Genomic DNA, 25,728 nt, shown 5'->3' with positions numbered 1-25,728 from the left:
ACAATTAGGTACAATTCTGCAAGTACTTGTCAAGATTAAATCTCAAACATAGCTTAAACTTTATATGAGGTGTGATCATTTCAAAATAATTCAGGAGCACCTGGGTAGCTGAGTCAATTGAGCTTCTGAGTCTTGATTTCAGCTCAGGTCATAATCCCATGATTCATGAGTTCCAGCCCCATGTCAGGCTCTGTTCTGACAGCATGGACACTGCTTGGGATTCTCTGTCTGCCTTTCTCTCTGCCGCTCCCCTGCTTGTGCATGCTCTTTCTCACTCGCTCTTCTCTTTCTCAAAAATAGACATGTTAGAAAATGATTCATACCCTGTGTCACACCTTATCCTAAAATTAAATTAACAGTGACTATTACAAATAAATTATCTTTGAAATGGTAATCTGTATTTATTAGTGTGTGTATATACACAGGGGTGTGTTTTGCACTATAATACTCCCTCATTTAGGTGTACCAGACCCAGGTTTATCACTGATAAGCATATAAATAAAAAGTGTGCTTGCGTGTATTTTCCATAGAGCACATCACTCAAATCTTGCTATAAAACTTTCCAGTCAGTATCCTCATAATTTCTGTTAAGCATTGATGGATGTTTATTATTTTTATAAGACAGTCTTAGAAATTTGAATTAATACATGAACAAAATTTTATCAAAAACATAAGCAGTAATATGCATAGAATTGATGATAGATGGTAATGTTTTACTTTGCTTTCTCATTACAATGTGTCCTGATAGAGGAAAAATCTCAGAATAGTGCAATTCTGTATTGTATTTGGCCCAATGTGCAGAAGTCTTCTGTCACATTGATGTAAAATTCACTAAACAGTATTTATTGCTGAGAACATCAAGCTGATGATAAAGAAGAACTTTACAGAGTTGATGTTCAAGTAGATTTGCCTATTTGATTTTTGCCCTTAGCCTTTACTATATGATTATAAATGTTAATATGCTTAATTGTGTGTTTATGAATAGTACATTTGTTATTTTCTTGTTTTTATGGTAAATATTAACCATATTTCAAAAGTAATTTTCTATTTTTGTTAATGTCAGTAATTTTCACATAAATAATTTGAATAACAATACACGTGATGTCATAAGATACAGTTTAAGGACTACATACCATGATTGTCCTAGAAATTACTTCTGATCCTTAAATACATATATATTAAATAAAGTAATTTTTAACTTGTAGTTTAGATTTCCAGATTCTGATGTTATATATTGAGATCACTTGACCAAATTCCTTTCTCCTAAATTATCTGTAGATGAACGTGTATCTTGGCATGACCAGGAGCCATAGCACTGAATTTAAGATTTTGTTTCTCAGTCACACTCACCACATTTCAAATGCTCAGGAGCTGCATGTGGCATTGGACAGCACAGATAAAGAAAATTTCCATCACTACAGAAAACTCTATGGATTATTGCTAATTTAGAATTACATTAGCCCAGTAACTGATCAAGAAACTAGGATGTCAGAGCTGTTATAGCAATAAGCCATCAGGACAGGGCTGATGTTTTACTGAGTTATCCTGGAAGCCCTCGGTGCCTAAGAAGTAAAATTCCAAAACTAGTGAGAAAGGTCATACTGTCAACGGTTCTTCCCTTAAGTACTTTCCAACATATTACCTTCTTAGTAATGTATTACTCTTTTCAGACTCACCTGGCATTCCACCCAGTGCTAATGCACATCAGCTTTTTCGGGGGTTTAGTTTTGTTGCTATCACCTCAGACGATGAAAGCCAAGCTATGCAGACAGTTGGTGTGCATTCAATTGTGCAGGTGAGTGAATGTGTAAGTAATTTAAAGTTTGAAATGTTGTAAGATAGAGTTCACTGAGTGAATAATTAGATTTGATCTCCTGATTTTAACTGGGCAGCTTAAAATAAATTTTATACCATTAAAATTACTTTTAGAAATTTCGTTCATTTGCCTTTAAAAAGATTGCATGCACTAGAATTCTGAATACCTGTCTGACTTAAAAGGGGAATTCTAAGAGAGTTGAGACATATATCACCGTCTTGTCTCCACCCTTTCCTGTGCCTTAAAATGTTTATCAGGCCTAGTTTGTTTCATCTTCTAACTCTGTCAGGTCAGCTGTGATGAACTGGGATCTCCTGGTTCCCTGGTAGCTTAGAACAGGGTTCAGCAGACTTGTTTTCTAAAGGGTCAGTTAGTAAATATTCGAGGCTTTGTAGGTTATATGATCTCTGTCACAGCCACTCACATCTGCCATTGTAGCACAAAAGCAGCCATAGACCAGTAGCTAAGTGAATGAGCACAGCTGTGTGCCAATAAACGTTTATTTATAAAAACTGGTAGTGAAACAGGCTATAGTTTGCCAACTTCTGCCATAGAAATGTATAAGAAATAAAAATGAACTTCAGTCTTATGTTTTCCAAGTTTTGTATCCTTGTTCATTTGGAATCCACATTACTATTAGAAAGAAATGGTTATAGGTACTACCATAGGATGTACCCTTCCTCATTATCCCATCTGTGTATCACAGTTGGAGAAGGAGGTAAAAGCCACAGAAGCAGGTTTCTAGACGTCTTTGTGTTTGTAACAGGAGACTGGACTAGTAAATGTTATTTCAGGAAGACAAATAGTATAAACCATTAGATTTACTTCTTCCCATCCTAGTATCGTGGAAAGATAAATTTATTTCATCTTCCTAATCATAGAGGGAACTCAATATGTCTTTTGAAGCACTGATTGTTTTTGAAGATACTAATTAGTGCTTGAATTTGCTCAATGATGAAGTTGCTTTTGCTCTAAAGTTTCTTTCATGAGTTAGTAGTCATCTTGCTTTCCACTTTCTAGAAAACCATTTTAAGCATTGGTTTTTAAATAAAGTTCATGGCTGAAATAGTCTGTCCCTTGTACTGTAACAAGCGTGTTAAACATCTGTACCTAACATAGAAGTCACAAACATATATTCTACAGAATTCAAATTTTAACCTCTACAAAGCACGCAGGCACAGGGTGTGGTAGGGGATGCTGTCGTGCCAGTATAGCCAAGAGCAACACAGCTTCCCTCGGCCTACTTATGGAAGCACTCATTTGCTAGCCACCATCCTGCCACGTGTTGTTAGTCCTTACCTCATTAACAGCTTTTGTAACAGAAGTTATATTGAAGCTCTGACTTGAAGGTGGAGAACAGAGGGCATGGCTACTGATAGTCCACAATGATAATAATAGGTATCCCCTTCAAATATTTTATTTAATTCTCACCATTACCCGCTGAGAAAACACATGTTCAGGGTTACGTGGCCTGCAAGAGGTGCATCTGAGACAAGAATCCAGATGTTTTCATTCTGAATCCTTTTAAATCTTTTCTTCTGTACCAGAGGCTTCAGACTCCTCCCTATTTGCAAAAGTTCTTCAAGGACCTAGCATTGGCTGGGGAGTGAAATAGGGCTCAATCACAGGCAAAGCTTTCAGCTCCTTATCAAGTAACTCTGTGTTTTCTGTTGTACATATGCAATTTTTTCTTTTTAACATGAGTTTTTTCTAAAAGCCTAATTTTATGGTAGACACTACTAAAATACACAGTTGTGGAAGAATAAATGCTGTATTCATTTTTCTTTTTGCTGATAATCATTTATATTTATTGTTAGCATCAACAATGCATACGAGTAACATATTGCACCATTATGAATTATACCATAGTCACTCTAAAACTCTTTGTCAATCTATAATTGTGTTTGTAGCAGTTGCACAGAAACAGTATTCAGTTTACTGATGGATATGAAGTAAAGGAAGATATTGGCATTGGCTCCTACTCTGTTTGCAAGAGATGCATACATAAAGCTACAAACATGGAGTTTGCAGTGAAGGTAAATATTTTGAGGTTTAAAATGCATCTCTAACAGTTCTTATTCATGCATGTCAGTTCCACTTAAAAATTACACTCTTCTTTTGTAAATATGCTTTTTCTTATTTAAAAAAAAAGTATGATACGTTTAAATATCTGCCTAGCAACCTTCAGGACCCTTAATCTGGATCCATGGATTCACCTATAAACTAAAGGTAAGGTAGTTTGCTCAAGACAGTACAGTTTACTCCTGATTTTTTAGTAACACCCTTTTACTCTAAAAAGTGCCCTATTTTGTGGTCTTAAGTGTCAGGGAATTCCTTAAGATGGTATACCAAATATTTTATGTTTACATTTTTCTGGCAAAAAAATGTTTGTACTATCCTTCACATATGAAAGGATCTACACACTGATAAAAGAATATGCACCACTATTACAAAATTTGTTATCATCAGCTATTTTTCTTTCTGAGCTGTGTTTTTTTTTTTAAATAGTGTGTTGTCAAATTGGTTTCCATATAACACCCAGTGCTCTTCCCCACAAGTGCCCTCCTCTATCACTACCACCTCTTCACCCCCTCCCCCTCCCCCTTCAACCCTAGGTTTGTTTTCAGTGTTCAATAGTCTTCAGGTTTTGCGTCCCTCTCTCCCCCCAACTCTCTTTCCCCCTTCCCCTCCCCATGGTCCTCCATTAGGTTTCTCCTGTTCTCCTGTTAGACCTATGAGTGCAAACCTCTGGTATCTGTCCTTCAGCTTTTAATTTCATCAAGTAGCAAGACAGAATTTTCTAAGCCAAAAGCCAAAGCACATGGCTCTATGATAAGTTTGAATTATAAACCTTTAGTCGTAAGTGAAAAAATACTATGTTCAAGTTTCTGCCTTTTCACTTCTTGGGATGGTAGTCTGCTCTCCCAGTGCAAGTTATTTAAGGTCTAAAGCTTTCCATGTATTTTGGACCTTCGAACTGATCCCTAAGTGTGGGTAGCTCATGTTTAGTTAATAGAAGAGTGGCATTAATTGTTATTACTTCTGTTCATCCATCCTTCTGTCCTCTAGATCTAATATTTCACTGTGTAAAAATAAAAATAAATGTCTTTTACATATGTATAGAAAATAACTGGGAAGACACACATACACAAAACATTGTTACTATTTCTCTAAACTTGGATGTAATTGCTTTAAAAGTCATCAGTGTCCCGCCTTCTATAAGGATGAACCACAAAAAAGGCATTTTAATTTGCTCTTCTATTCTTTGCTCATAGTGAAATCTAGGGTACATAGAAATTTTCTAATTGCTTACATGAAAGGAGAGAAGGTGAGTAATGTACATGGTAGGCAGTTTAAGGATGTATCTTGTCTCCATAAATAGTTCAGAAAAAAGTAGACATGCCCTCAGGCCCTCTTTGAATTACAGAAACCAGGAGCAGTATACCAAAACCTTGAGAATATCTCCAAGCTATATGTGGATTCTTGTGACTTAAATTAGATTCATAAAAAACAATCCCAGTACAAGTTCATTCTACTGAAATTACTACAAATATAAGATCTACAAGCAAAAATGTGAATGAAATGTAAACTGCTCAGATGAACAGATCAAAGAGATTGTTGCTAGGAATAACACCTCCCAGTGTGTTCTGGTCTTCAGAAGACTCACACCAGATCATCTCCTTTGAATTTGCATGTCTATTCAATATACCTTCCTCTTAATCATCCATTTTCCTAATGCCACACTGTCATTTGCATTCAATTACAGGGTATGCCTATGTTTGTATTTCTTGTTCTGCACATACAAAACTGTTTTACAACTAAATTCATTTCAGATAGCAGATTTGGCTCATACTGTGAGTTGCAAGCTCTTTCCTACATTGCTAGAGCAATTGAGTTATTTATTGCATGCGTTAATTACTAAACCTTTTTGAAATTGAAAATATGAAGGTCACAAAATTTGTTTTAGACTACCCTCTGGACAAAATGAGAGCGAAATGTGTTATCCTTTTAAAAATATAATATTACTTCAACAGATTAAAACTTTAAGAGATGTATTTTTAAGAAGCAGCTGACATAAAAGGGTTGGAAAGCTACATTAGTATTTTAAAGGGCTTTATTATAATAATTAAACTTAACTTTAGCCAAGTAAAATTCTAGGTGTGGTCTTCTACTTAGCTTTCTGCCTAGCTTCAAAAATAAGTTTGTTCTCCTCAACTCTTAATTAAGTCTTTATAAGTAGCATACAACTAACTGGTTTCTTCCACTGAAGTATTTTATTAAAGGAAGTAAAGGTAATTCAGTAAACAGATGCTAGTGGTGGTATTATATATACATCTTGTTCTTAATTATCTGTATTGATAGGGGTTAGAAGTTCACTATGTTTCCACAGGCTTAAGACATTTAAGGATGGAAGAAAGAGATGTTCTTAGTACCTTTTCCTGAGGCCTTTGAGTGTTTAAAGTTTTAAATGTAGATTGGCTTTCAAATTTTGATTAAACAGTGTGTGTGGCCAGGGACTTGAATAAGACTGGTTGACAAACGGCTCATATGTCCTGTATTTACATAAAATGATACTTAAGATCTGTAGCTTTAATATTTAAGGTTAGTGACTATATGGTTCATGAGATTTTATATAAATATTTGCCCGTTTAGATTATTGACAAAAGCAAGAGAGACCCAACAGAGGAAATTGAAATTCTTCTTCGTTATGGACAGCATCCAAATATCATTACCCTAAAGGATGTAAGTAGTAAATTCTTTAACTCTGATCATTTGAATCAGTTGTCCAGCTCACTCTGGGGATGTTTTCAAATATCATGTGGTAGACAAAGAACTCGATATTGTAAGTTTAAAAAAAATTGACTGGAGTACAATATGTGTAGCAAAATAAGTTTATATAGTTTTTGTATTTTTGCTTTAAGAAGAAAAGTGTTATAGACATTATTGCTATACCTATATTTACTGGAACATATGGGTATTAATTAGTATTAGGGATTAACTAGTCTCAGGCTCCATGGACTCCTCAAGCTGTCTTCCACAGTACTGCCTGAGAAAGCAAACACTCGGATCTGTTACTTCCCTGCCTACAGCTCATTCTCTCACTCACCTCCAGTCCCTTGCCTTCCTCTGTCTGCAGAAGTTTGCACACTTCCTCTCCTACTCCATGCTCTAACCATGCTCTAGTATGTACATATCTTTCAACTTTCCTCCTTTTCTCATGCTGCTCTGTCGGAATGTATGGTTTCCTCCAACTTCCCTTCTTTGCCTGGCTAACTACCATTCGTATAAAACTTTGCTCAAACATTACTTCTTCCAGGAAGCCTGTTCTGCACATCACCATACCCTAAACAAGTGAGGCATCCTTTCCTTGCTGCCTGTGGTTTTTATCATAACAGAGCTATTGCCAAAGGGCGTGAACTCCCCAGGCAGCATTGAACCTTCTCTTGCTGATGGTGCTCACAGAGGCTCAAAGGCCATATCTGGGTGTTACAGCCATGATATGTCACGTGGCCAACAAATCAGGGAACTTCTAAAGTACCTTTTGCCTTTCACCCCTGAGATTCTGTAATTCCAAAGTTTACTCTCCTTTCTTCCTTACCGAAACTTCAATCTCCTCAGATTAATTTATCACTGCACATTGGTAGAAGAAGAATGTTAAGTTAGTCCCGTTAAATTGTGAAGCTGCATAACTTAAGCGTCTCTTTAATTACTATAACCTCCAAGAATATGACCAACTAAATAAAAGAGGAAGTATAGAAAATTCTTTCTTCCGTGACTTGGAAACTCCCTAAGCTGTTCCGGGTTTTTACATCTTTCCTCCTTCTTCCACTTCAAATTGCAAGGTCTCTAAAATTTTCCCTACTTTTATCACAGCATTTCCAACATTTTTTTAAAGTTTATTTCTCTATCTGTGTCTTTATACTATAATAAAATCATTGCGGACAGGTACTTTGTTTTCTCCATTTTTGGGGCCCCAGCACACGTACTCGTATGGAGCTAAATAAAGGTGTGTGGTAACGCAGTTGTGAGAGGGAATAAAAAGAACTGAAGTTTAATAAAGGGGTTATCTCAGTTTGGGATTGCCTGAAGCAGAAGTCCAAAATTACAGTGAGCTTTCTATTTCTGCATTACGAGTAAACTTGTACTGTATGGTTAGATGGAATTTCTTTTTGCTACTTAATCTTCCTACTTAATTCATGCCACAGCTTGTCTTTCAGTTTAATCAAAACCAAAATTGATTCATTGAACTGTTTATGTATATACAGAAGTTCTGCAATTGCAGAAATTCCAGGAAAATCACAGGCATGTGTCTTCATACCAGTCCCTGCTGTCATCAATAGATAGAAAGATCAAGAGAAACAAACCAGAGAGCAAGAGTTCAGTACCCCTTCATATATGATGCCAATCATTACTTTGATTGCTGTGACTTAGGGTTCATAGAAGGAAATTGCCAGTTATTTTTCTGACATTCAATCTAATGAATTCCTGTTTTAATATTCCTACATGTATAAAATGGCTTGCAAATTTTATATCCTCTATCAGTTGTGATGAATAAAAATTTCCTTGACTGTAAACTTTGTTCTGAGCACATGTAAAGTTTAAAGTCATTTTTTACATTTTTGTGTTAAATCTTACAGGTGTATGATGATGGAAAATACGTGTATGTAGTGACAGAACTTATGAAAGGGGGTGAATTGCTGGATAAAATTCTGAGACAGAAATTTTTCTCTGAAAGAGAGGCCAGTGCTGTCCTGTTCACTATAACCAAAACTGTTGAATATCTTCACGCACAAGGGGTAAGTCTTTTTTAACATTTTATATATATAAATACATGTGTGCACACATATACATATATACATACACACACATACTTTTGCCTTTTTTTTTTACCTTTTCTTTCTGAATGTTGAACTAAAATTACAGATGTAGAAGTTACTTTATGCATTAGTGGAAAATAACTACTATTAGCTTAATTATTCTGCTGTTCTTCCTCTATGTAAATTTCTCCCACCAAGGTTGAAGTGCTGCTTTGTAATCCTAACTTGTTTATATTAAATTCTTGTGCTTCCCAAGAAAAAGTGAGTGAAGTCTTCTGACTGGGAAGACCTATCACCTTTTTTGCTAGGCTGCTCTGTACTCTTGAGAATTGGGTCCATTGCAAGTTCAGAAGTAAAGCCAGAGTATCATGGATTGTATTCACTTCTAAAAGGAAATTAAGAGAGGCGCCTCGGTGACTCAGTCCTTTGAGCATCCAACTGTGGCTCAGATCATGATCTAGTGGTTTTTTAGTTTGAGCCCCATGTTGGGCTCGCTATCAGCACATGGCCCACTTGGCATCTCTATCCCCATGTCTCTAGCTTTCCCTTCCCTGCTCACGCTTTCTCTCAAAAATAAATAAACCTTAAAAAAAAGTAAATACAGGGAAATTAAGAGATTACTTCTTAAGGAGTTTTTTTTTTCAATACATTATTCTCATTTTGTTTCTCTTTGCCCCAGAAGGTAGCAAGTGAGAAGTGTCAATTTCATGCTAGAGCTTCTTGACTTTTAGCTGGTCAAGATTCTCCTAGTACACTAACTCAAAATTAGTAGGACTCCATGTTCACTGGAGAATTGATGACTTTGCAGTGACCTAATCTTCTATATACTTTTCCCATTGCTTCAGCAGTAATTAGTTACTCAGATTACCTGGAGAAGTAACGTTTTCAATGTCAGGAACTAACACTGAGGTGATGGATTAGAATCTAGACTCAGAATTTAGTGGTAGAAGAAACAGAGAAGTCTAATAAGGAATGTCAAGGTTTATGTGAAAGAAGTATTTGAGTAGGTAACAAAAGGGAGAGAAATAGGGGTGCCTGGGTGGCTGTCAGTTAAGTGTCCGGCTTCGGCTCAGGTCATGATCTTGCAGTTCATGGGTTTGAGCCCTGTGTCGGGCTCTGTGCTGACAACTAGCTCAGAGCCTGGAGCCTGTTTCAGATTCTGTGCCTACCTCTCTCTCTGACCCTCCCCTGCTTGTGCTGTCTCTCTCTGTCTCTCAAAAATAAATAAAAAACAGAAAAAAAAAATTTTTAATAAAGAGAGAGAAATACTACAAAAATCTAAAGAAAATATCTTTTAGTATGTCTAACATTGTCACTTGGATATTAAATAGGCAGTACTTAAAGTCTGGATTTTTTTTCCTTTTTACCCCTTAACCCTGTGCCTGTTCAATGAGCCTGTTGGTGCTTGTTTGTTGTATACATACACTATACATGCTGTTTCCTCTACTTAGAAAGACTATCCCCCACTGTTCCAGCTTGTTTGGATCATATGTTACCTGTTTATTCTCTGCCTTCCTCACTATTGTGCATGCATCTAACATGGAAAGGCAAGAATCTTATGGGTCTTGTTCAATATGGTATCTGCAGCTCCCTATATAATACCCTGGCACATGACAGGCATTCAATAAATAGTTTTGAATAAATGAATAACCTAGAGATAGATATTCTTGCTATTTGCATTTTACCTTAACCTACTTACTCAATGGGACAAAGAGGAGGGAAGTACATACTGTTTTTTCTTCCTCTTTTCCCTGCCCTCGTTCTGTATTAGAGAGTTATGCTTACATCATCAGCATTTTATAATGTTGAGATAATTTACAAGTCAGCGCTCACATCCTCTTGTTAAGTATATTGCTTGATAGTTTGTGAATAAAGAGTTTTCCATTATGGAAATGTATTGTTGTATTGTTAATGTACCTCTTTAATTTGTATTTCAATTAGGTGGTTCACAGAGACTTGAAACCTAGCAACATTCTTTATGTGGATGAATCTGGCAATCCAGAATCTATTCGAATTTGTGATTTTGGCTTTGCCAAACAGCTAAGAGCAGAAAACGGTCTTCTCATGACTCCTTGTTACACTGCAAATTTTGTTGCACCAGAGGTAATTGTGAATTTTTCCTTCCAGTATTTCAGTATATTTAAAATATAAATTGTTGCTGTGTTTAATATAGAATACTTCATAGTTGTTTAATTGAAGACTTACTGAACAAATAATTAAAATAAAATGTCAGCTCTTTTTCTTCTGATGGTAGTTCATCTTGTCCTCAGTCCCCTACTTCTTAGGGGACTTAGGACTCCTTTTCTTGCCCTAACTTCTGTGTTTCTACATAATCCCTCATCTGTAGTGGTCTACTATCACTAACACTTTTGTGCTTGTCAGCACATGGAATTAAATGGAAACTAGCTTATTCTCATCCTTTCCTAATATCCTTTTAATTTCCTGATTTTGTCACCATCTTTTTGTATTTCCAAGGCTAAACCATCGTAGTGTCTTCTTGTCTTTAGCTACATGACTAGGTATCATCTCTCTTCTCTAAAACCAGTTTGAGGTTCTTCTGTTCACATAACCACCATCCTAGCTCTGCTTCCTTCACTGCGGCCCAAATGACTGCCAAAGCAGCAACTCAATCAAAGTAGGGCTGCCGGGTTACAGAAGTCTTTCTCAAGCCCTACTTTGATTGAGGGTGCTGCTTTTCCTAAGGAATTTCTCTTACTCATTGTAGCAAATCTAAATCCCAAGATTTCTTGTCTTTTTATTATCATTGTGTAAAAACATGTAACTATGAACTAGATAAGAAAAATTATAGTTAACCAAGGCACCTGGGTAGCTCACTTGGTTAAGCGTCCAACTCTTGGTTTCAGCTCAGGTCATGTTCTTGCAGTTTGTGGGTTCGAGCCCCATATTGGCTCCATGCTGAGAGCCTGAGTTGCTTGGGATTCTCTCTCCTGTTCTCTGTGTCCCTCCCCCACTCATGCACTCTCTGTCTCTCTCAAAATAAATAAACTTAAAAAAAAATAGTCAACCCTAATAAGGGATATGTGCCTGTCACATGTATTAACTGATTTCATCCTTACAACATAGAGTTTGCATGTAATAATTCTTTCTAATTATAACTATGTGAAGTAAGTACTTTTATTCAAATTTTATAGGAAACCAGGTGCAGAGTGAAAGGTTATATAATTTGTTTGAGGTCAGATCAAGATTTGAACCCTGGCAATATGGCTGCAAAGTCTGTGCATTTACCATTAGATATTTCACAAAAAAATGATAGTATTTGGTAATGTTAGAATGGTTGGATTATAGGGTTGGATTTCCTCCTCTGTTTACCAATCTTTTCATAATTTTGTTACTTTGAGTTATAATAATACTTTTAAAAAGACTGCTTGCACCTGTTCTCCTGGTGGTACTAGAGCTAATGAGGGACAGAGTCATTGTTTGTTTGTCCACATATCCACAGCATCTTGACACATACGGTATCCAAGCATAGTCACTTCATCTGGCTCTCTCATTTTTCCCCATGAGTGTTTCCTGCTTTACACAATCAATCTGCTTCTTGAAATCACCATGTAGCTGTTTTGCCTTGGCACATTGAATGTTTTTTGCTTCCAAGCCTCTGAATTCATCATTTTCAGGAAATCTTCCACAATTAAACTCTCTTTAGACTTGACCTTTTAACTCGTTGTCTCCTACTCATCACTTAGTCATCCAGGTTAAACCTTAGAAGTCCTCCTGAAATCCTCCTCCTCCTCCATCATTTCTCCACATCCAGTTGGTCATCAAACCCTTTCCATTTTAATTCCTAAATATTTAAGACCTCTTATCCTTTACCCTCTATATCCCATCTGTACTAAATTGTTCCTCTTTTATCTTTACATCTCTTTCTCTCCATGTCCTGCCTTAGTGTGGTCCTCACAGCCTTTTACTTAGTTTGCTACAAATTGTTTCCTGTCAGTTGGCCTTTTTTCCAGTCTGTCTTCTTAGCAGAATTTCCTCTATACCTTGAGTTATCCTTTTGGTGTATACATCTACTTATTTTATTTCCCTGTTTAATGCTTCAATAACAACTGATTGCCTTCAGGAAAAATATTTTAGTTCCTTAACAAGATATTTGTAAAAGCCCTTCATTCTCTCTAGTGTACCTACCTGGAGATCTGGCCACACTGAATCCTTGCCTGTCCTCTGCCCTTCCCAACCTCCTCCCTTTCCCTCCTGAATTCTTATTTATAGGCCCAGTACAAGCAGGCTGCCCCTTAGCCTTCCTTCTCTCCACAGATCAAGAATGAATTGTTTCCTCGTCTTTATACTCCGACCACTTTAGGTATAATTTTGTTAAAATACTTACCATGTTAAATTATTAACTTTATTTATTCCCCTGCCATATTCTAATTTTCTTAAAGAAACCAGAGTGTTTTGTATTTATCACTGTTCATGCCTAATAACAGTTGGTGATTACTAAGTGCTCAAGTGAATCATTTTATGTATGTAAAAGTATAATTTTGCATTATATCATTTATACTTTTATATGTATTTTTTAATGTTTATTTATTTTTGAGAGAGAGAGAGAGAGAGAGAGAGAGAGAGAGAGAGAGAGTGAGAGCAGGGGAAGGGCAGAGAGAGAAGTAGACAGAGAATCTGAAACAGGCTCCAGACTCTGAGCTGTCATTTAGTTTTCTGTATGCCACAACAGCACTCAATAAATGCTAATTCAAATCCCAAAATTGAATTTTATATATATGAAATATTAGTCATAGAATGTTCTAGGATGGGGTTAATATATTATTGCCTTTTTTGTTAGTCATGTTCTATTGAGGCTTCTCTTAAATACCCTGATGTAGAAGATACAATGTAGTTCATGGCCTATTCACATCTCTAAAGTAAACAGTGGTGTGTTAATACTAATTTTTACTTTTTCTAGGTTTTAAAACGACAAGGCTATGATGCTGCTTGTGATATATGGAGTCTTGGTGTCCTTCTCTATACAATGCTGACGGGGTGAGTGGGCCATAGTTGTAAGCATTTATTCATCAATATTGTCTGCAAATGATCTAATTTTAGTTTTTTAATCTCTGCATTATAATATCCTTTTCATGTTTTCTCCTGTTACCTAATAATACAATCCTGTATGTGTGTGTGTGTGTGTATGTATATTTATAACTGTATCATTACTGATTTTCTATAATGTGCCATTTATTAATGTCTTAGGGTCTTAACCTTGATTTTTTTCCATGCCTTTTTAATATTCTTATGTCATAAATATACACTACTTTAAATACTTTATTCTTATGTGTCATATCTTAAAATATTTGTATTATCATATTAAGTCTAATTAATATTTCATAGCTTATACCTTGACCTGGTGCTTTATGGAACTTCATAATGTTGATGTTTTTCACTTTTGAAGATTTCAATGAACTATTACATTAAATTACTCAGGGTACTCTTGAATACTTCACACTTAATCTTAGCCAGAAGGCTGAGAAGCGATACTCTTGAATACTTCAAAGAAATGTGAAGATTACCAACCAAAAAGAAATTTTATTCATTTAACTTTTTAATTTTATTATAAAATAGTTATACTCCATTTGCAAATGGCCCTGATGATACACCAGAGGAAATATTGGCACGGATAGGCAGTGGAAAATTCTCACTCAGTGGTGGTTACTGGAATTCTGTTTCAGACACAGCAAAGGTAAATATGGCTTCCTATTATAAGCTTTTGAGAAAATAATTTTTCATAATCCCTAGTAAGAAAAAACTTGTTATGAAGTAGTTTAAAACTACTTAAAAGCAAAACTTTTGTTTATGAAGTAGTATTTTGAAGTGATGTAACCAAATAACTTGAACTCACAAATGGACCAATTATTTTGTATAGAAAGTATTAGTTTGGCCTTATTATCTATACATCTAAAACTTCTTCTTACTTACAAATATGCTGAATAATAGTAGTAGTGGTAGTCTTCATGATTCGTGTGTCTCTTTTGTGCCTCACACTGCGCTTCTCCTGAATCATCCCATTTAATCTTCTTAACAAACTGTGTAAAATAGGTGGTAGTATCTCCATTTCACAGAAGGAAAGCAAGGCCCAGAATTTTGGTGTGAATTTGTTCTTGGTTACCCACCAGCTACATGTGGTTGCTTCAAATCAAACAGTTGATTCCAAAGCTCATGTTCCCTAGAATAAACTAAACCATGTTCTCTTTGGTCCATAATATGTAGAAAAGGGTCGCATCTTGTTCACACTAAACAGTATAGTTTTATAGTATGTGCTTGAAATGCATCTGAAAAGCCTTTCTCCCTGGAGTATCTGCCAGCCTCTGGCCGACTTGCTTTCCAACTCTGCTCTACTTTCACGTTATTCATAAAAAATGCTCTTTTAAAAAGAAGAGCAAACAACTTAAAAACTAAAAACAAAAAGAAGAGCAAAGCTTTCCACTTTCAAGTGAGAAAAGCGCAGAAGAGATAAAGAAGATAATTATTGGTAAAAGTGCTTCCTGGTTTCTCTTAGAGGTGGAAGCCTGAGTTGAGATGATTGCAAAAGCAAATAGGATATGTAACAAATATAGATTGATCCTTTTGGCATAGAGTTGAAGCCTATGTTAACCAATTTAATGTCTATGTAGATAATATTTGGCTTTATAACTGATTTAAAATGAACTGTTAGCCTTTCCCCTTTTTTAAGCATAAATTTTTTTAAACCAGATGATTCATTTTTCTCGGATTTCTTTTTCATCTATATATTGAGCACCTAAAACCTGCTTAATAAGTGAGGGTCCAGGGATAAAAGGTGTGACTGAGATGCAATTCCTGATCTCAAGAAGCTCACAGTCTCGTTGGGAGATGGCCAGAACCAGACCGTATATGTCACGTGTGCTGTTACACTGGTACATTTTTTGTGTTAAAGAAGTTCACAGATGGTGCTCAGTCAGAAAGATTTCCAGGAAAGCTTTCCAGAAGCAGTGAAGGGATTTTCCTGGCAGTGTTAGGGAGCAGAAGGACGTATTCCATCCCGGGCTGAGAGCAGCACATGCTATTTGTGGTCATGGCAGAACGCCTCCAGGTTGCTGCACACAGTTTGATGTGACTAGTACAGGGTACACGTGAGAAGATAGCTGGTGAGCCCAGATTATGAAAGGCTTTTCTACAAGATTATGCTTAGGATTTGGGGTTTATTCTAGGTATTGGAGAACTGTTGGAAAATATTAAGCATTTTCATGATCACACTTTCCTTTTTTAAAATGTTTATTTTTGAGAGAGAGAGAGCGCGGGGGAGGAACAGGGGGAAAGGGAGAGAGAGAATCCCAGGCAGGCTGTGCTGTCAGCACAGAGCCCACCATAGGGCTCTATCTCACAAACCCTGAGATCATAACCTGAGATGAAATCAAGACTTCGTCTTGATTCAACCAACTGAGTCACCCAGGTGCCCTGAAGATTTTCCTTGTTTAAATTTATTCTGTGGAGGAATAATTCTTATCCATGGAGTCTGCCACAGATTGTCATGATCAGTTGTGAGACATATCAAGTAATGTCACCATATATAGTATCAGAGCTTAACCATTGCCTGCTTTTTAAATAAATTCTAGAGATAACCTCAACTTGCTCTAATTTTGATAATTTAGTTCTCATTGACTTGCATTCCAGTATGCTGTTTTGAGTGAAAGAAAAAGACAGGTGAGGATGAGATAAAAATAGAATCTAATCATAGCCTTTCTTATAAATGTCACCTTATTACTAATAACTTTTGCTCATTTGTCCAGTTGAGACTTGAGATTGTTGGGGTGCCTAGTTGGCTCAGTCAGTTAAGCATCCAACTTCACTCATATCATGATATCATGCTTCATAAGTTTGAATTTGTGCGGGCAGCTCAGAGCCTGAAGCCTGCTTTAGATTCTGTGTCTTCCTGTCTCTCTGTCCCTCCCCGCTCATGCTCTCACTTTCTCTATCGAAAACAAATAAACATTTAAAAAGTTTTTAAAAAAGACTTGAGATTGCAAGCATAATATGATAAGTGAATATACCCACAAAATTGGGAAGGAGGGTTCTTTCAATCTGATACATAACTTCAAGAGCACATTGCACATGTGAATGTCATCAGTCATGTGGGCCATATGTGTCATATGTGACTTTGAGAAAAATGGAACCATTTCCTGGGCACTTATGTGCCAAGGGCTGTGCTAACACTGTAACCTACATTATTTCATTTGTTACTCACTGACCTAATATAGGGGCTTCACTTGTAAGGTTTTGTAGTAGTTCAGGTCACGAATGATGAGGACCTACACTAGAGCAGGTGTAGCAGGATTTGAGCCAAATGAAAGCGAAATTTAGGAGGCAAAATAGATTTGGTGGTTAATTGGATATAAGAAGCAAGGGAGAGGCAAATAGCAAGCATGTAGTCCTTATTTCCATGTCAGGCAAACGAGTTGGGTAGTGGTGTCCCTCACCAAGATGTGGAATACAAAAGTAGTTTTTAGAGAAGTGATGGTTACAGATTTGGAAGTTAAGAATTTGAAATGTGACTGTGATATATAATTAAGAGATGTACGTCCATCAGGCACCTGGCTATATGGGTGTAGACCTTTGGAAGGAGTTGAAGTCTCGGATGGACTGTGGAGTTAGAAGTTGTCATCATCTGTCGTAGCTAAAGCCATGAGCACAAATGAGCTTGTCTGAGCAGAGTGATGAGAGCTATGGAAAGAATTCAAGGGAGCCACCACCATTTAATGAGAAAGCTTAGGAGGAATAGCCTTTGAAGGGTAACCGAACAGGAGGAGGAGAAGTGGTTCTCAGTGACTTGGCCAAAGTGCACTGCTTAAGGCACAGATCTCATTAAAGTTATAGTAGAGTTTTGTCATGTCCCTCAGCAGTTCTGCAACCTTTTAGGTTCTTGAAGCACATTATCCCACTTTAAGAATTTGACAGGAGAGATGCTGATTGTTTCATTTTTTTATTTCTAATTCTGTTCAGTAGCTTATTCCTGCTCTTAGCTGTCTATGAAAACTAAAAATAAGAAACTGTTAATATCTAATAGCAGAGGAATCCTTAAAATAACATCTTGATTCCCAATATACAGTCAACCACCTGGTTCTGTTGTTTCTTTTAAGTACCTCAATTCCATCCAAATTTCTCCATTTCTTATACTGCCCTGAAGCCATCAATTCTTGCTGGTCTCAAATTGGAGTCTCCAAGCTTGCACCCTCCAATCCATTTTCCTCAACATTTAGCATAATCTCTCTAAAGTACAAACATGACTGTATTGCTTCTTTGCTTTAAATAATTTCTTACCTCCGGAAAAAGTGCAAATTTGCTAATGTAGCTTACAAGGGCCTTCATGGTCTGGTCCCTTCTTACCTTTCTCCGTTCATCTGCTGCCATGTTCTCCTTTGCAGTTTTTGTTACAGCCACATTGCAGTTCCTTAACTATGGCAAGTTCTCCTATCCCTGAGGGCTTTCCTCTAAATACACTCAGCTCTGCCTCTCTGAATTGCTGTTTCCCCTCCCCTTCTCTAATCCATCTCCTCCTCTTCCTTCAGGTCTCATATTCCTCTAAGGAAGTCACTCCTAAGCCACACCACCCTGTTCAGGTCACGTGTCTCTTTGTGTTCCTTTAGTTGTACCTCTTTATTCATCCCATCAAAGAACTTACTGTTTGCTTTGTAATTGATTCTTTGTCTCTTCCTCACTGGGCTGAAAGCTCCATACTTCAGCATAGGAAAGCATTTGGATAGATAGAAAGCATTTGTCTCTTGAAGAATGAGATTCTGGGAGTTCTTAATGTTCTTTTGCTTCTCTGTAGTTCTGTTTTTTTTTTTTTTTAATGATGCTTGTGAGTTGCTTATAAAGTGGGAGAACTTAAAAATAACTAATCTGGAGTGCCTGGCTGGCTCAGTTTGTAGAGTATGCGACTCTTGATCTCAAGGTCATGAGCTCAAGCCCTGCATTGGACATGAAGCCTACTTAAAAATTCTAAAATTTTGGAGGGGGCATTTGGAGCCCTCCAGTTAAATTCCTATTATTGGACAGTTACGTTCTGCTTTTCATTATTACCGGCAGCACAAAAAAGTCTATAGCTAAAAATTACTTAGAAATAAACCTACAGGGGTGCCTGTAGCTCAGTTGGTTGAGCTTCCGACTTCAACTCAGGTGATGATCTCATGGTTCACAAGTTTGAGGCCCGTGTCCTGCTCTGTGCTGAGAGCTCAGAGCCTGGAGCCCGCTTCGGATTCTGTGTCTCCCTCTCTCTCTGCCCCTCCCCCATGCTTGCACTCGCGCCCTCTCTCTCTCTCTCTCTCTCTCTCTCTCTCTCTCTCTGTATGTATGTGTATATATATATATCCACGTATATATAGATCAAAAATAAATAAAATATTAAGAAATTAAAAAAGAAATAAACCTATAGAAGTATAGAAAAATCAAAATATCTAGGTGAAAAAAGAGCCAAAGTACTTAAAGATATATAAATGTGATAAACTTACTCTTTGTAATGCACCAAAGTTACTGTTACTCAGGGAAGAGGAAACAGAGACTTAGGTTTTTGCTTTTTTTGTTTGTAATTTTAAGAAATTATGTTGACCAATTGCTTTGAACCCAAAGGTTTGGTGCCAGGAAAATATAGTGTCATTGAAGCTAAGGAAGAATGCTGACCAGTATTAAGTGCTAGAGAAAAACAAACAGAAAGAGTTAAGCTTGTTTTATTATTATTATCCCCATTCCAGGACCTGGTGTCAAAGATGCTTCATGTGGACCCTCATCAGAGACTGACTGCTGCCCTTGTGCTCAGACATCCTTGGATCGTCCACTGGGACCAACTGCCACAATACCAACTAAACAGACAGGACGCGCCCCATCTAGTCAAGGTGAGTGGCCCCACCAAGGCACTGTTTTCCACATGTTCTGCGGGAGACTGGGAGCCACCCTCTCCATGCCCACACCACCTTTCCCTTTCCCTCATCCTGCTTCCATTTCTCGAATGAGATCCCTTACAGTGAGTGATTTAGAAAAGAAAAAGTCAAGGCTCACCAAAATATCATAATAAAACTAGTATAAGAATAACTTCTGTGGCATCTGGGTGGCTCAGTCAGTTACGCGGCCGACTTCGGCTCAGGTCATGATCTCGCAGTTCATGAGTTGGAGCCCTGTGTCGGGCTCTGTGCTGACAGCTCAGAGCCTGGAGTCTGCTTCGGATTCTGTGTCTCCATTTCTGTCCCTCCCTGCCATGCTCTGTCTCTGTCTCTCAAAAATAAATGTTAAAAATTAAAAAAAAAAGAATGACTTATGAATTTATCATTCAGATAAGCCTATGGATTTCCTAACTTTTCTCTACACTTTACTTTTTTAATGCAAAACCCAAAACAAACTTTGAGGTCACCAGCAATGGCAAAATACAGGTGCCAAAGAGCATGTCTTGCTTCCTCTCATATTAAAGGATTGCAAAGAAACAAGTTGAATAGTCCTGAGAAAAGTGAGGACTGATTGTTATAAGTCCATCCCTGTCCTTTCTCATCTATGATTTCAGCCACTCACATCTGCATCTTCAACTTTAGTTAAATCAGAGGGTTTGACCTGTGTGATTATTTTCATTATGAGCCCAATTAAGTCTGTATAAATTTTCATATGAAGAAATTAGGGGGGATAATCTCCATTTCAAGTTCTGTGTACATGTGACTGACCTACCCATTGTCATTTGTGTTGTGACCTTTCTTTCCTGTTTTCAGGGTGCCATGGCAGCTACATATTCTGCTTTAAACCGTAATCAGTCGCCAGTTTTGGAACCGGTAGGCCGTTCTACTCTTGCTCAGCGGAGAGGTATTAAAAAAATCACCTCCACAGCCCTGTGAAATGACCTCAGTGAGATATTTGGTACCGTGGTGTGAGCTGATAGCACAAGTTCTGGCGACAGGTAGCACATTTCTGAGAGACACCTGCAAGCACACACTGTCCCAGCTGGTACCCATAATGCTGCTGCTCCTGCTGCTGCTCCTGCTTCCGTCTCTTCTCGCTTTAAATGATTGTTAGCAAGTTAGATTTTCCTGGAGCTTCGGATGAAATGAAAATGGAAACATGATGAAGACATATTCACTGAATCAACGAGAATAATGAACATATGAATACCACCTAAAAATACACTGAATAAAGTACTCTACACCATATAGCATTATTTTTATAGGAAATATTTCATGTCCCTGAAATATTCTTTGTTAGTTATAGGGATGGACAGTTTATGTTAAGCACTTAGCTTAAACAATCCGTTTCTATTAGCACTGTATCCCTTGTGCCATCCAACATTTTGTATGTTTTTGTAAACAGTTCATATACAGTACATTTCTGTACTGCTTTCTTTAATGTATACATGCTTTGTTTAACTTGGAATCTATTATTAATCAATTGACTATTAAATCTGGTTAAATAGTTCACCTGGATTAACAGTATTGTTGGACAGCCCTCAAAATGGCCAGATTGTGGAACAGCTGTTGAATGTAACAACTTCCAAAATGTACATATCTTTCCCCGTGTCTGTTTCACTGGTTCGTTCATTTGTTTGTTTCTTAAAGTCAGGTGCTTTGTCAGACTAACCTAGAGAGCTGTTATGGCAGAGAAAGTTATCACGTGTGTGTGGCATGACATCAAGAGTACAACTATGAAGTTAGTCCATGTGCGTTGCAACTCCTTAGAGTTCTTTTTTCCTTAATTAAGGAAGTAGTCCTTGCACTTTTAATCTTGAATAGTATCCATATTTAGTATTTGGCATATAATTTGGGATTTTGCCAATATACATCCAAGGCGTTTAAGAGTTATGGTAAAGAGATTGGTGAAGGAAAATTTAGCAACAGGTCATTCGAGTCCCATTGGATCTTTAATGTTTAAAGAGATGAAGTTGCAGAGTTTAGCATATGAATAACAGAATTCCTGTTCTTATATACTTACAAGAAAAGTATGCTTTCTTTGGAAAAAACGTAAATCATAATGAGTTCTAGCCCATTACAATGCTCTATATTAAACACTAATTTGAATGTAATAAAGGCCACCAGCCTCTATATGGAATTGGATTTAAACTTTCTTATTCGAGGGAATAAAACATTCTTGATCAAACAATATCGGTTCTCACCTGAAATAGGTAAGGTAGGCGAAGTGAATGTTCACCATTGAGTGTTTTCTGAATTCCTTTTAATGATTTATAGCCATATAATGTTTCCTTTAACTTCAGAAACAATCAGTTTTCATAGTGATCACTGGGTCTGCTTTGATTACAGTATTCATTATCTACATCTAATCTGGTAGTTTTCACAGTTTTATTTGAGTAAAGAAATTTTTGTGTCCATTATTACCTGTATTTTGGTCAAGCTATCTACTGTACATCAATTTATAATATGAAAAACATGAACAAGGAAAAAGTGGTTTGGCTTAGCCTTATCAAGAATGTGCCCAATGGATCTTAGTCATGTACTGAGCCATTGACATCAGAAGTCTTTTTTTTCCTGCCTGAAGCTGTAAATCTTCCCTTGTAAGTACAAAGCCAAGAAAGTATACTTCAGTTAAATGTCTTGGAAGCCACTTATTATTTCTTAATTTCTCCTCTGTGCAACTAAAGATGAAGGGTATATCTGTAACATTAGTGTTGTCTAAGTGACGCAAGAGGATTATCACATAGAAATCAAATGTAAGTTTATCTTCTAAATAAAAAAATATATAGGAGGAGGGGTTTCAGAAGATCTAGTAGGAGAAAGTTGTTTTTTTTTAATTTTTGAGTATATGAATGCTTACTCTCAAAAACTGCTTCCCATTGCCTGGAAAGAAAGCTTTTCTTCCTTTATCTCTCTGTTCACTATTTCAAACTATAACCATCCCACATTCTTGTCACTTGTAAAATGTTAATGTAACTCTGGGCAGAAAAAAGATTTGCAAATTTTGGACACTGTTGCTCTTCCATAATTGCTTAGGTGTGTTGTCCATCATAGCCTTAGAACCAGAAGTAAATGTGTAAATCCTTATAAATTATCTAGTCCAACTTTCTTATGTTGCATGTAAAGAACCTAAGACCCAAAGCAAAGACTTCTCATTTGGTTTTTTTACCCTCGTAACACCATGCTGCCTTCCCTTCATATTATCACCCAACTAAGAGCAGACTTGTTCAAAAATATATATGTATTTCTTAGGACAATACTCTACTGGTATATGAATGCCAAGCTGATTGCTTTCAAAGATACTGCCTTTTTTTTTTGCCTACTCCAACTGCCAGTTTTATTGGAGAAAAGCAAGTCATATGCTCACAAAAGTGAAGACTTTTGCCTAAAATGCAGTTCATGAGCTTAATTTATTTCATCTGTGGTCCTGGTTTTTCTATTGCCTTTAACTTAGAACAGACAAACTTTAGCAACAATTGTGCTCTAAATGGACTGCCTGCACTGGATTTACCTTTTCATTAATTTCTGAGTCCAGTTCCTCCGAGCCCTTCAGTTAGTTCTGCTGGTTACCAGGGCTTCTCCCAGAAAGATTTTAGTTCAATCTTAAAGATATTTCAATGTGAAAGAAGGAACTAAACTATCAGGCCACTTTCACAAACCCCCCTCTTAGCTTACAATCCAAAATAACATCTAGAATTGAAGATTGCACTTAACTTTGTCGAGCACATGCTGAAAAATATGGATTACACTACCATGTGTTTTGTATCTTCCCTTTGAAGTGATGATGTTAAATTAAGGTAAGTTTTTGCCCTTTTAATTTTTTATGTAAATCATTTCAGCTCCTTCTAATTTGTAGAGATGCCTTTTTCTAAGTACAATAGACCCTTCCTTAACAGTTTTGATGTGGATTTGTTCATTCACAAGCAGCCCTAGAAGTCCAAAAGTGTAATAATTTTGCCAAGGCACGGAATCAATATGCTGCAAGGTTAATGTGTGGGAAAAGTCACTTAGTGAGTGGTGTGGTGTGTATGCAGTAGAGATTCACATTTCACACGCCCTAGGCTGCAAAGTATGGGTTTGGATCAACCATTTCCCACCTAATTTTAAGAAGTAGTTGCTGTTGGGGCCAGGACACATTATGGGAGGTGAGGCTGGCCTCTTCGCTGTGCCATGCACCCTAAGTACAGGAAAGACTTAAAGAGGGAGAGGGGTGGGTGCAAAGACTTCATGAGTAAGCAGAATGGGTTGGGTTGGAAAGGGGCTGAAGTAGGTCCAGCCTGGGGTGAGAGCAAAAAAGCATTCAAGAGTTGGGAGCCATGATACAGATGTGCTTAATCACTATGGGAGTCAGCAACACATATCTCAACATGGCTTTGATATTCTCTACTTCCTGGCCTTTATAAATGGCGAAACATTGTTCAGCTTGCTTTACCATATTTTATAGAGAACATTTTCATGGTAGTATCAAGGGTTTGTGAGATGAAGGCATCAGGACAGGTATCTCAGGAATGTAAAGGGTTATAAAAGGTCTGTTTTCAGTGATGAACAAATGTGATGAGTTCCATGAGTTGACTCTTGGTGCTTAAAACCAAGAGGTTCCATTCTAGTCTGAGAGTTCTGTTCCTCCAAAAGCTTCAACTCCTTGTGACTCACAAACTAGATATATGCTTTGAGTTTTAGTTAATTCACAGATAAATTGACAACTCAGTATTTATATTTCAGTGAATGAAAATAGTCCTCTTTTCACCTCCAGATTGCTTACATTTTGCTGGTTTCCCCAAGTGACCATTGGTGGAGACCAATTAATGAAGGAATGAATTTTGCTCTCTTGGGACTGTGGTATTCGGCAGAGCCACGTTTAACCACTTTTTCTAGTGAAGAATCTACAGGATGATAATACCTAAATATGGATGGCCAAGAAAACTTTTTATCTTCAGTGTGCTTTATATACTTCTGACACTGCTGTATTTTGTGTGGTCAAGTGACTTGTAACTGGTTCCAATGTGACTGAGTGTTCTCAAAGAATTCTGGTAATTGAGTCGACTTAATTTTCTTAAGCCTTGTATTACGATCAGTCTCACATTTACCACTTTGATTCTAGTCTTTTAACTGTTCATAACAGGGCATACCAAGGGTTGGGATGAGAGTCTACTTCCTACCTCTGAAGGCACTTTCCTCATTATTTTGCCATATAACCTTGAAGTGCATGATAAGCTGTTTAAATGTCCATGACTTCTCTCAGAGCAACTAGCAGAGTATATGACATTGAATAGAGATTAGTGGAAAGGAAAATTTAGAGACTAAGTTCAGAGATGCAAACCTCAAGGAAACCTCTTGAGAGCACATACCGTTTGAATACAAAATATGTAAACATATGTGAGAGGAGAGTCTCTGTAATAGTCTAAGTAGATTAGTTCATTATCTAATGGAAGTGAAAATCTTTACTCCTATTATCACTATAGTACTGAGTGAACTGTATACTGAGTTTTTCAAACAAGTATTTAAAGTAGAACTTTTAAATACAAAGCAAGGGCATAAGGATAAAGGTTTTGGTTTATGTTTCTCTAAGTGTAGTTTACCATCTAAAGCTCTTTTTATATATAATTGCCATTCCTTAGCATCGTTAATAATTGTGGGTGATGAGTTTTTAATTCTTAAAATTATGTACATGTATTAGGTTTATCTTAACTCTTACCCTGAGCAAAAGGGAAGGTATATGCCTAAGGGTTGTAATTATTTTGCATTTCTGGCCTTGAGTGGGAATGGGGTGGGCATCTACTTAAACAGTTTTTAAAAAAGAAAAATCACAAGTATTTTTCTACTATTATACATGATCTTACTTTATACTAGTTTCTCTCTAGTGAGGCATGCCAGAGGCCCAAGGTACCTTATCATGAGTTCCTATGTATTGTACCTTTTATCGGTGGTTAAATCACATCAGATGCTTGGCACCTGCTGCCATAATTATGAAATGCTTGTAAAGGATTAAATATCACTGAATACTTTAAATTGTTTTGCTTAAGAGTTTAATCTGGGAAGTTTTCGAATCATACTATTAATGTGTAATCTAAGCTCTTTCAGATGTATCCATGAATAATCCTGGAACAATATTGCTTGTATTCCTGTCACAGAACAGGTTTTGTAATCTTTAAAAGAAATGAAAATTTATATAATAAAGTTTCAAGTAAATGCA

At 36.9% G+C, this 25,728-nt stretch overlaps 1 protein-coding gene across 6 annotated transcripts in view; it reads left to right on the top strand.

The window, feature by feature from the left end:
• Nucleotides 1-25,728, top strand: part of RPS6KA3 (ribosomal protein S6 kinase A3) — a 115,546-nt gene extending 89,818 nt beyond the window's left edge. For all 6 annotated transcript variants that reach the window (XM_029929551.1, XM_029929552.1, XM_029929549.1 and 3 more), the window contains 9 exons: nt 1,671-1,795; nt 3,727-3,852; nt 6,470-6,559; nt 8,455-8,613; nt 10,576-10,737; nt 13,553-13,629; nt 14,209-14,326; nt 19,350-19,490; nt 20,349-25,728. In XM_029929551.1, the coding sequence (XP_029785411.1) occupies nt 1,671-1,795; nt 3,727-3,852; nt 6,470-6,559; nt 8,455-8,613; nt 10,576-10,737; nt 13,553-13,629; nt 14,209-14,326; nt 19,350-19,490; nt 20,349-20,471 (1,121 nt within the window). In that variant the 3' untranslated portion in view covers nt 20,472-25,728. The remainder of the gene's footprint in view (nt 1-1,670; nt 1,796-3,726; nt 3,853-6,469; nt 6,560-8,454; nt 8,614-10,575; nt 10,738-13,552; nt 13,630-14,208; nt 14,327-19,349; nt 19,491-20,348) is intronic.

Source organism: Suricata suricatta, chromosome X (assembly GCF_006229205.1).
Source record: "Suricata suricatta isolate VVHF042 chromosome X, meerkat_22Aug2017_6uvM2_HiC, whole genome shotgun sequence".
NCBI lineage: Eukaryota > Metazoa > Chordata > Mammalia > Carnivora > Herpestidae > Suricata > Suricata suricatta.
This window is presented reverse-complemented; position numbering and strand designations above follow the sequence as displayed.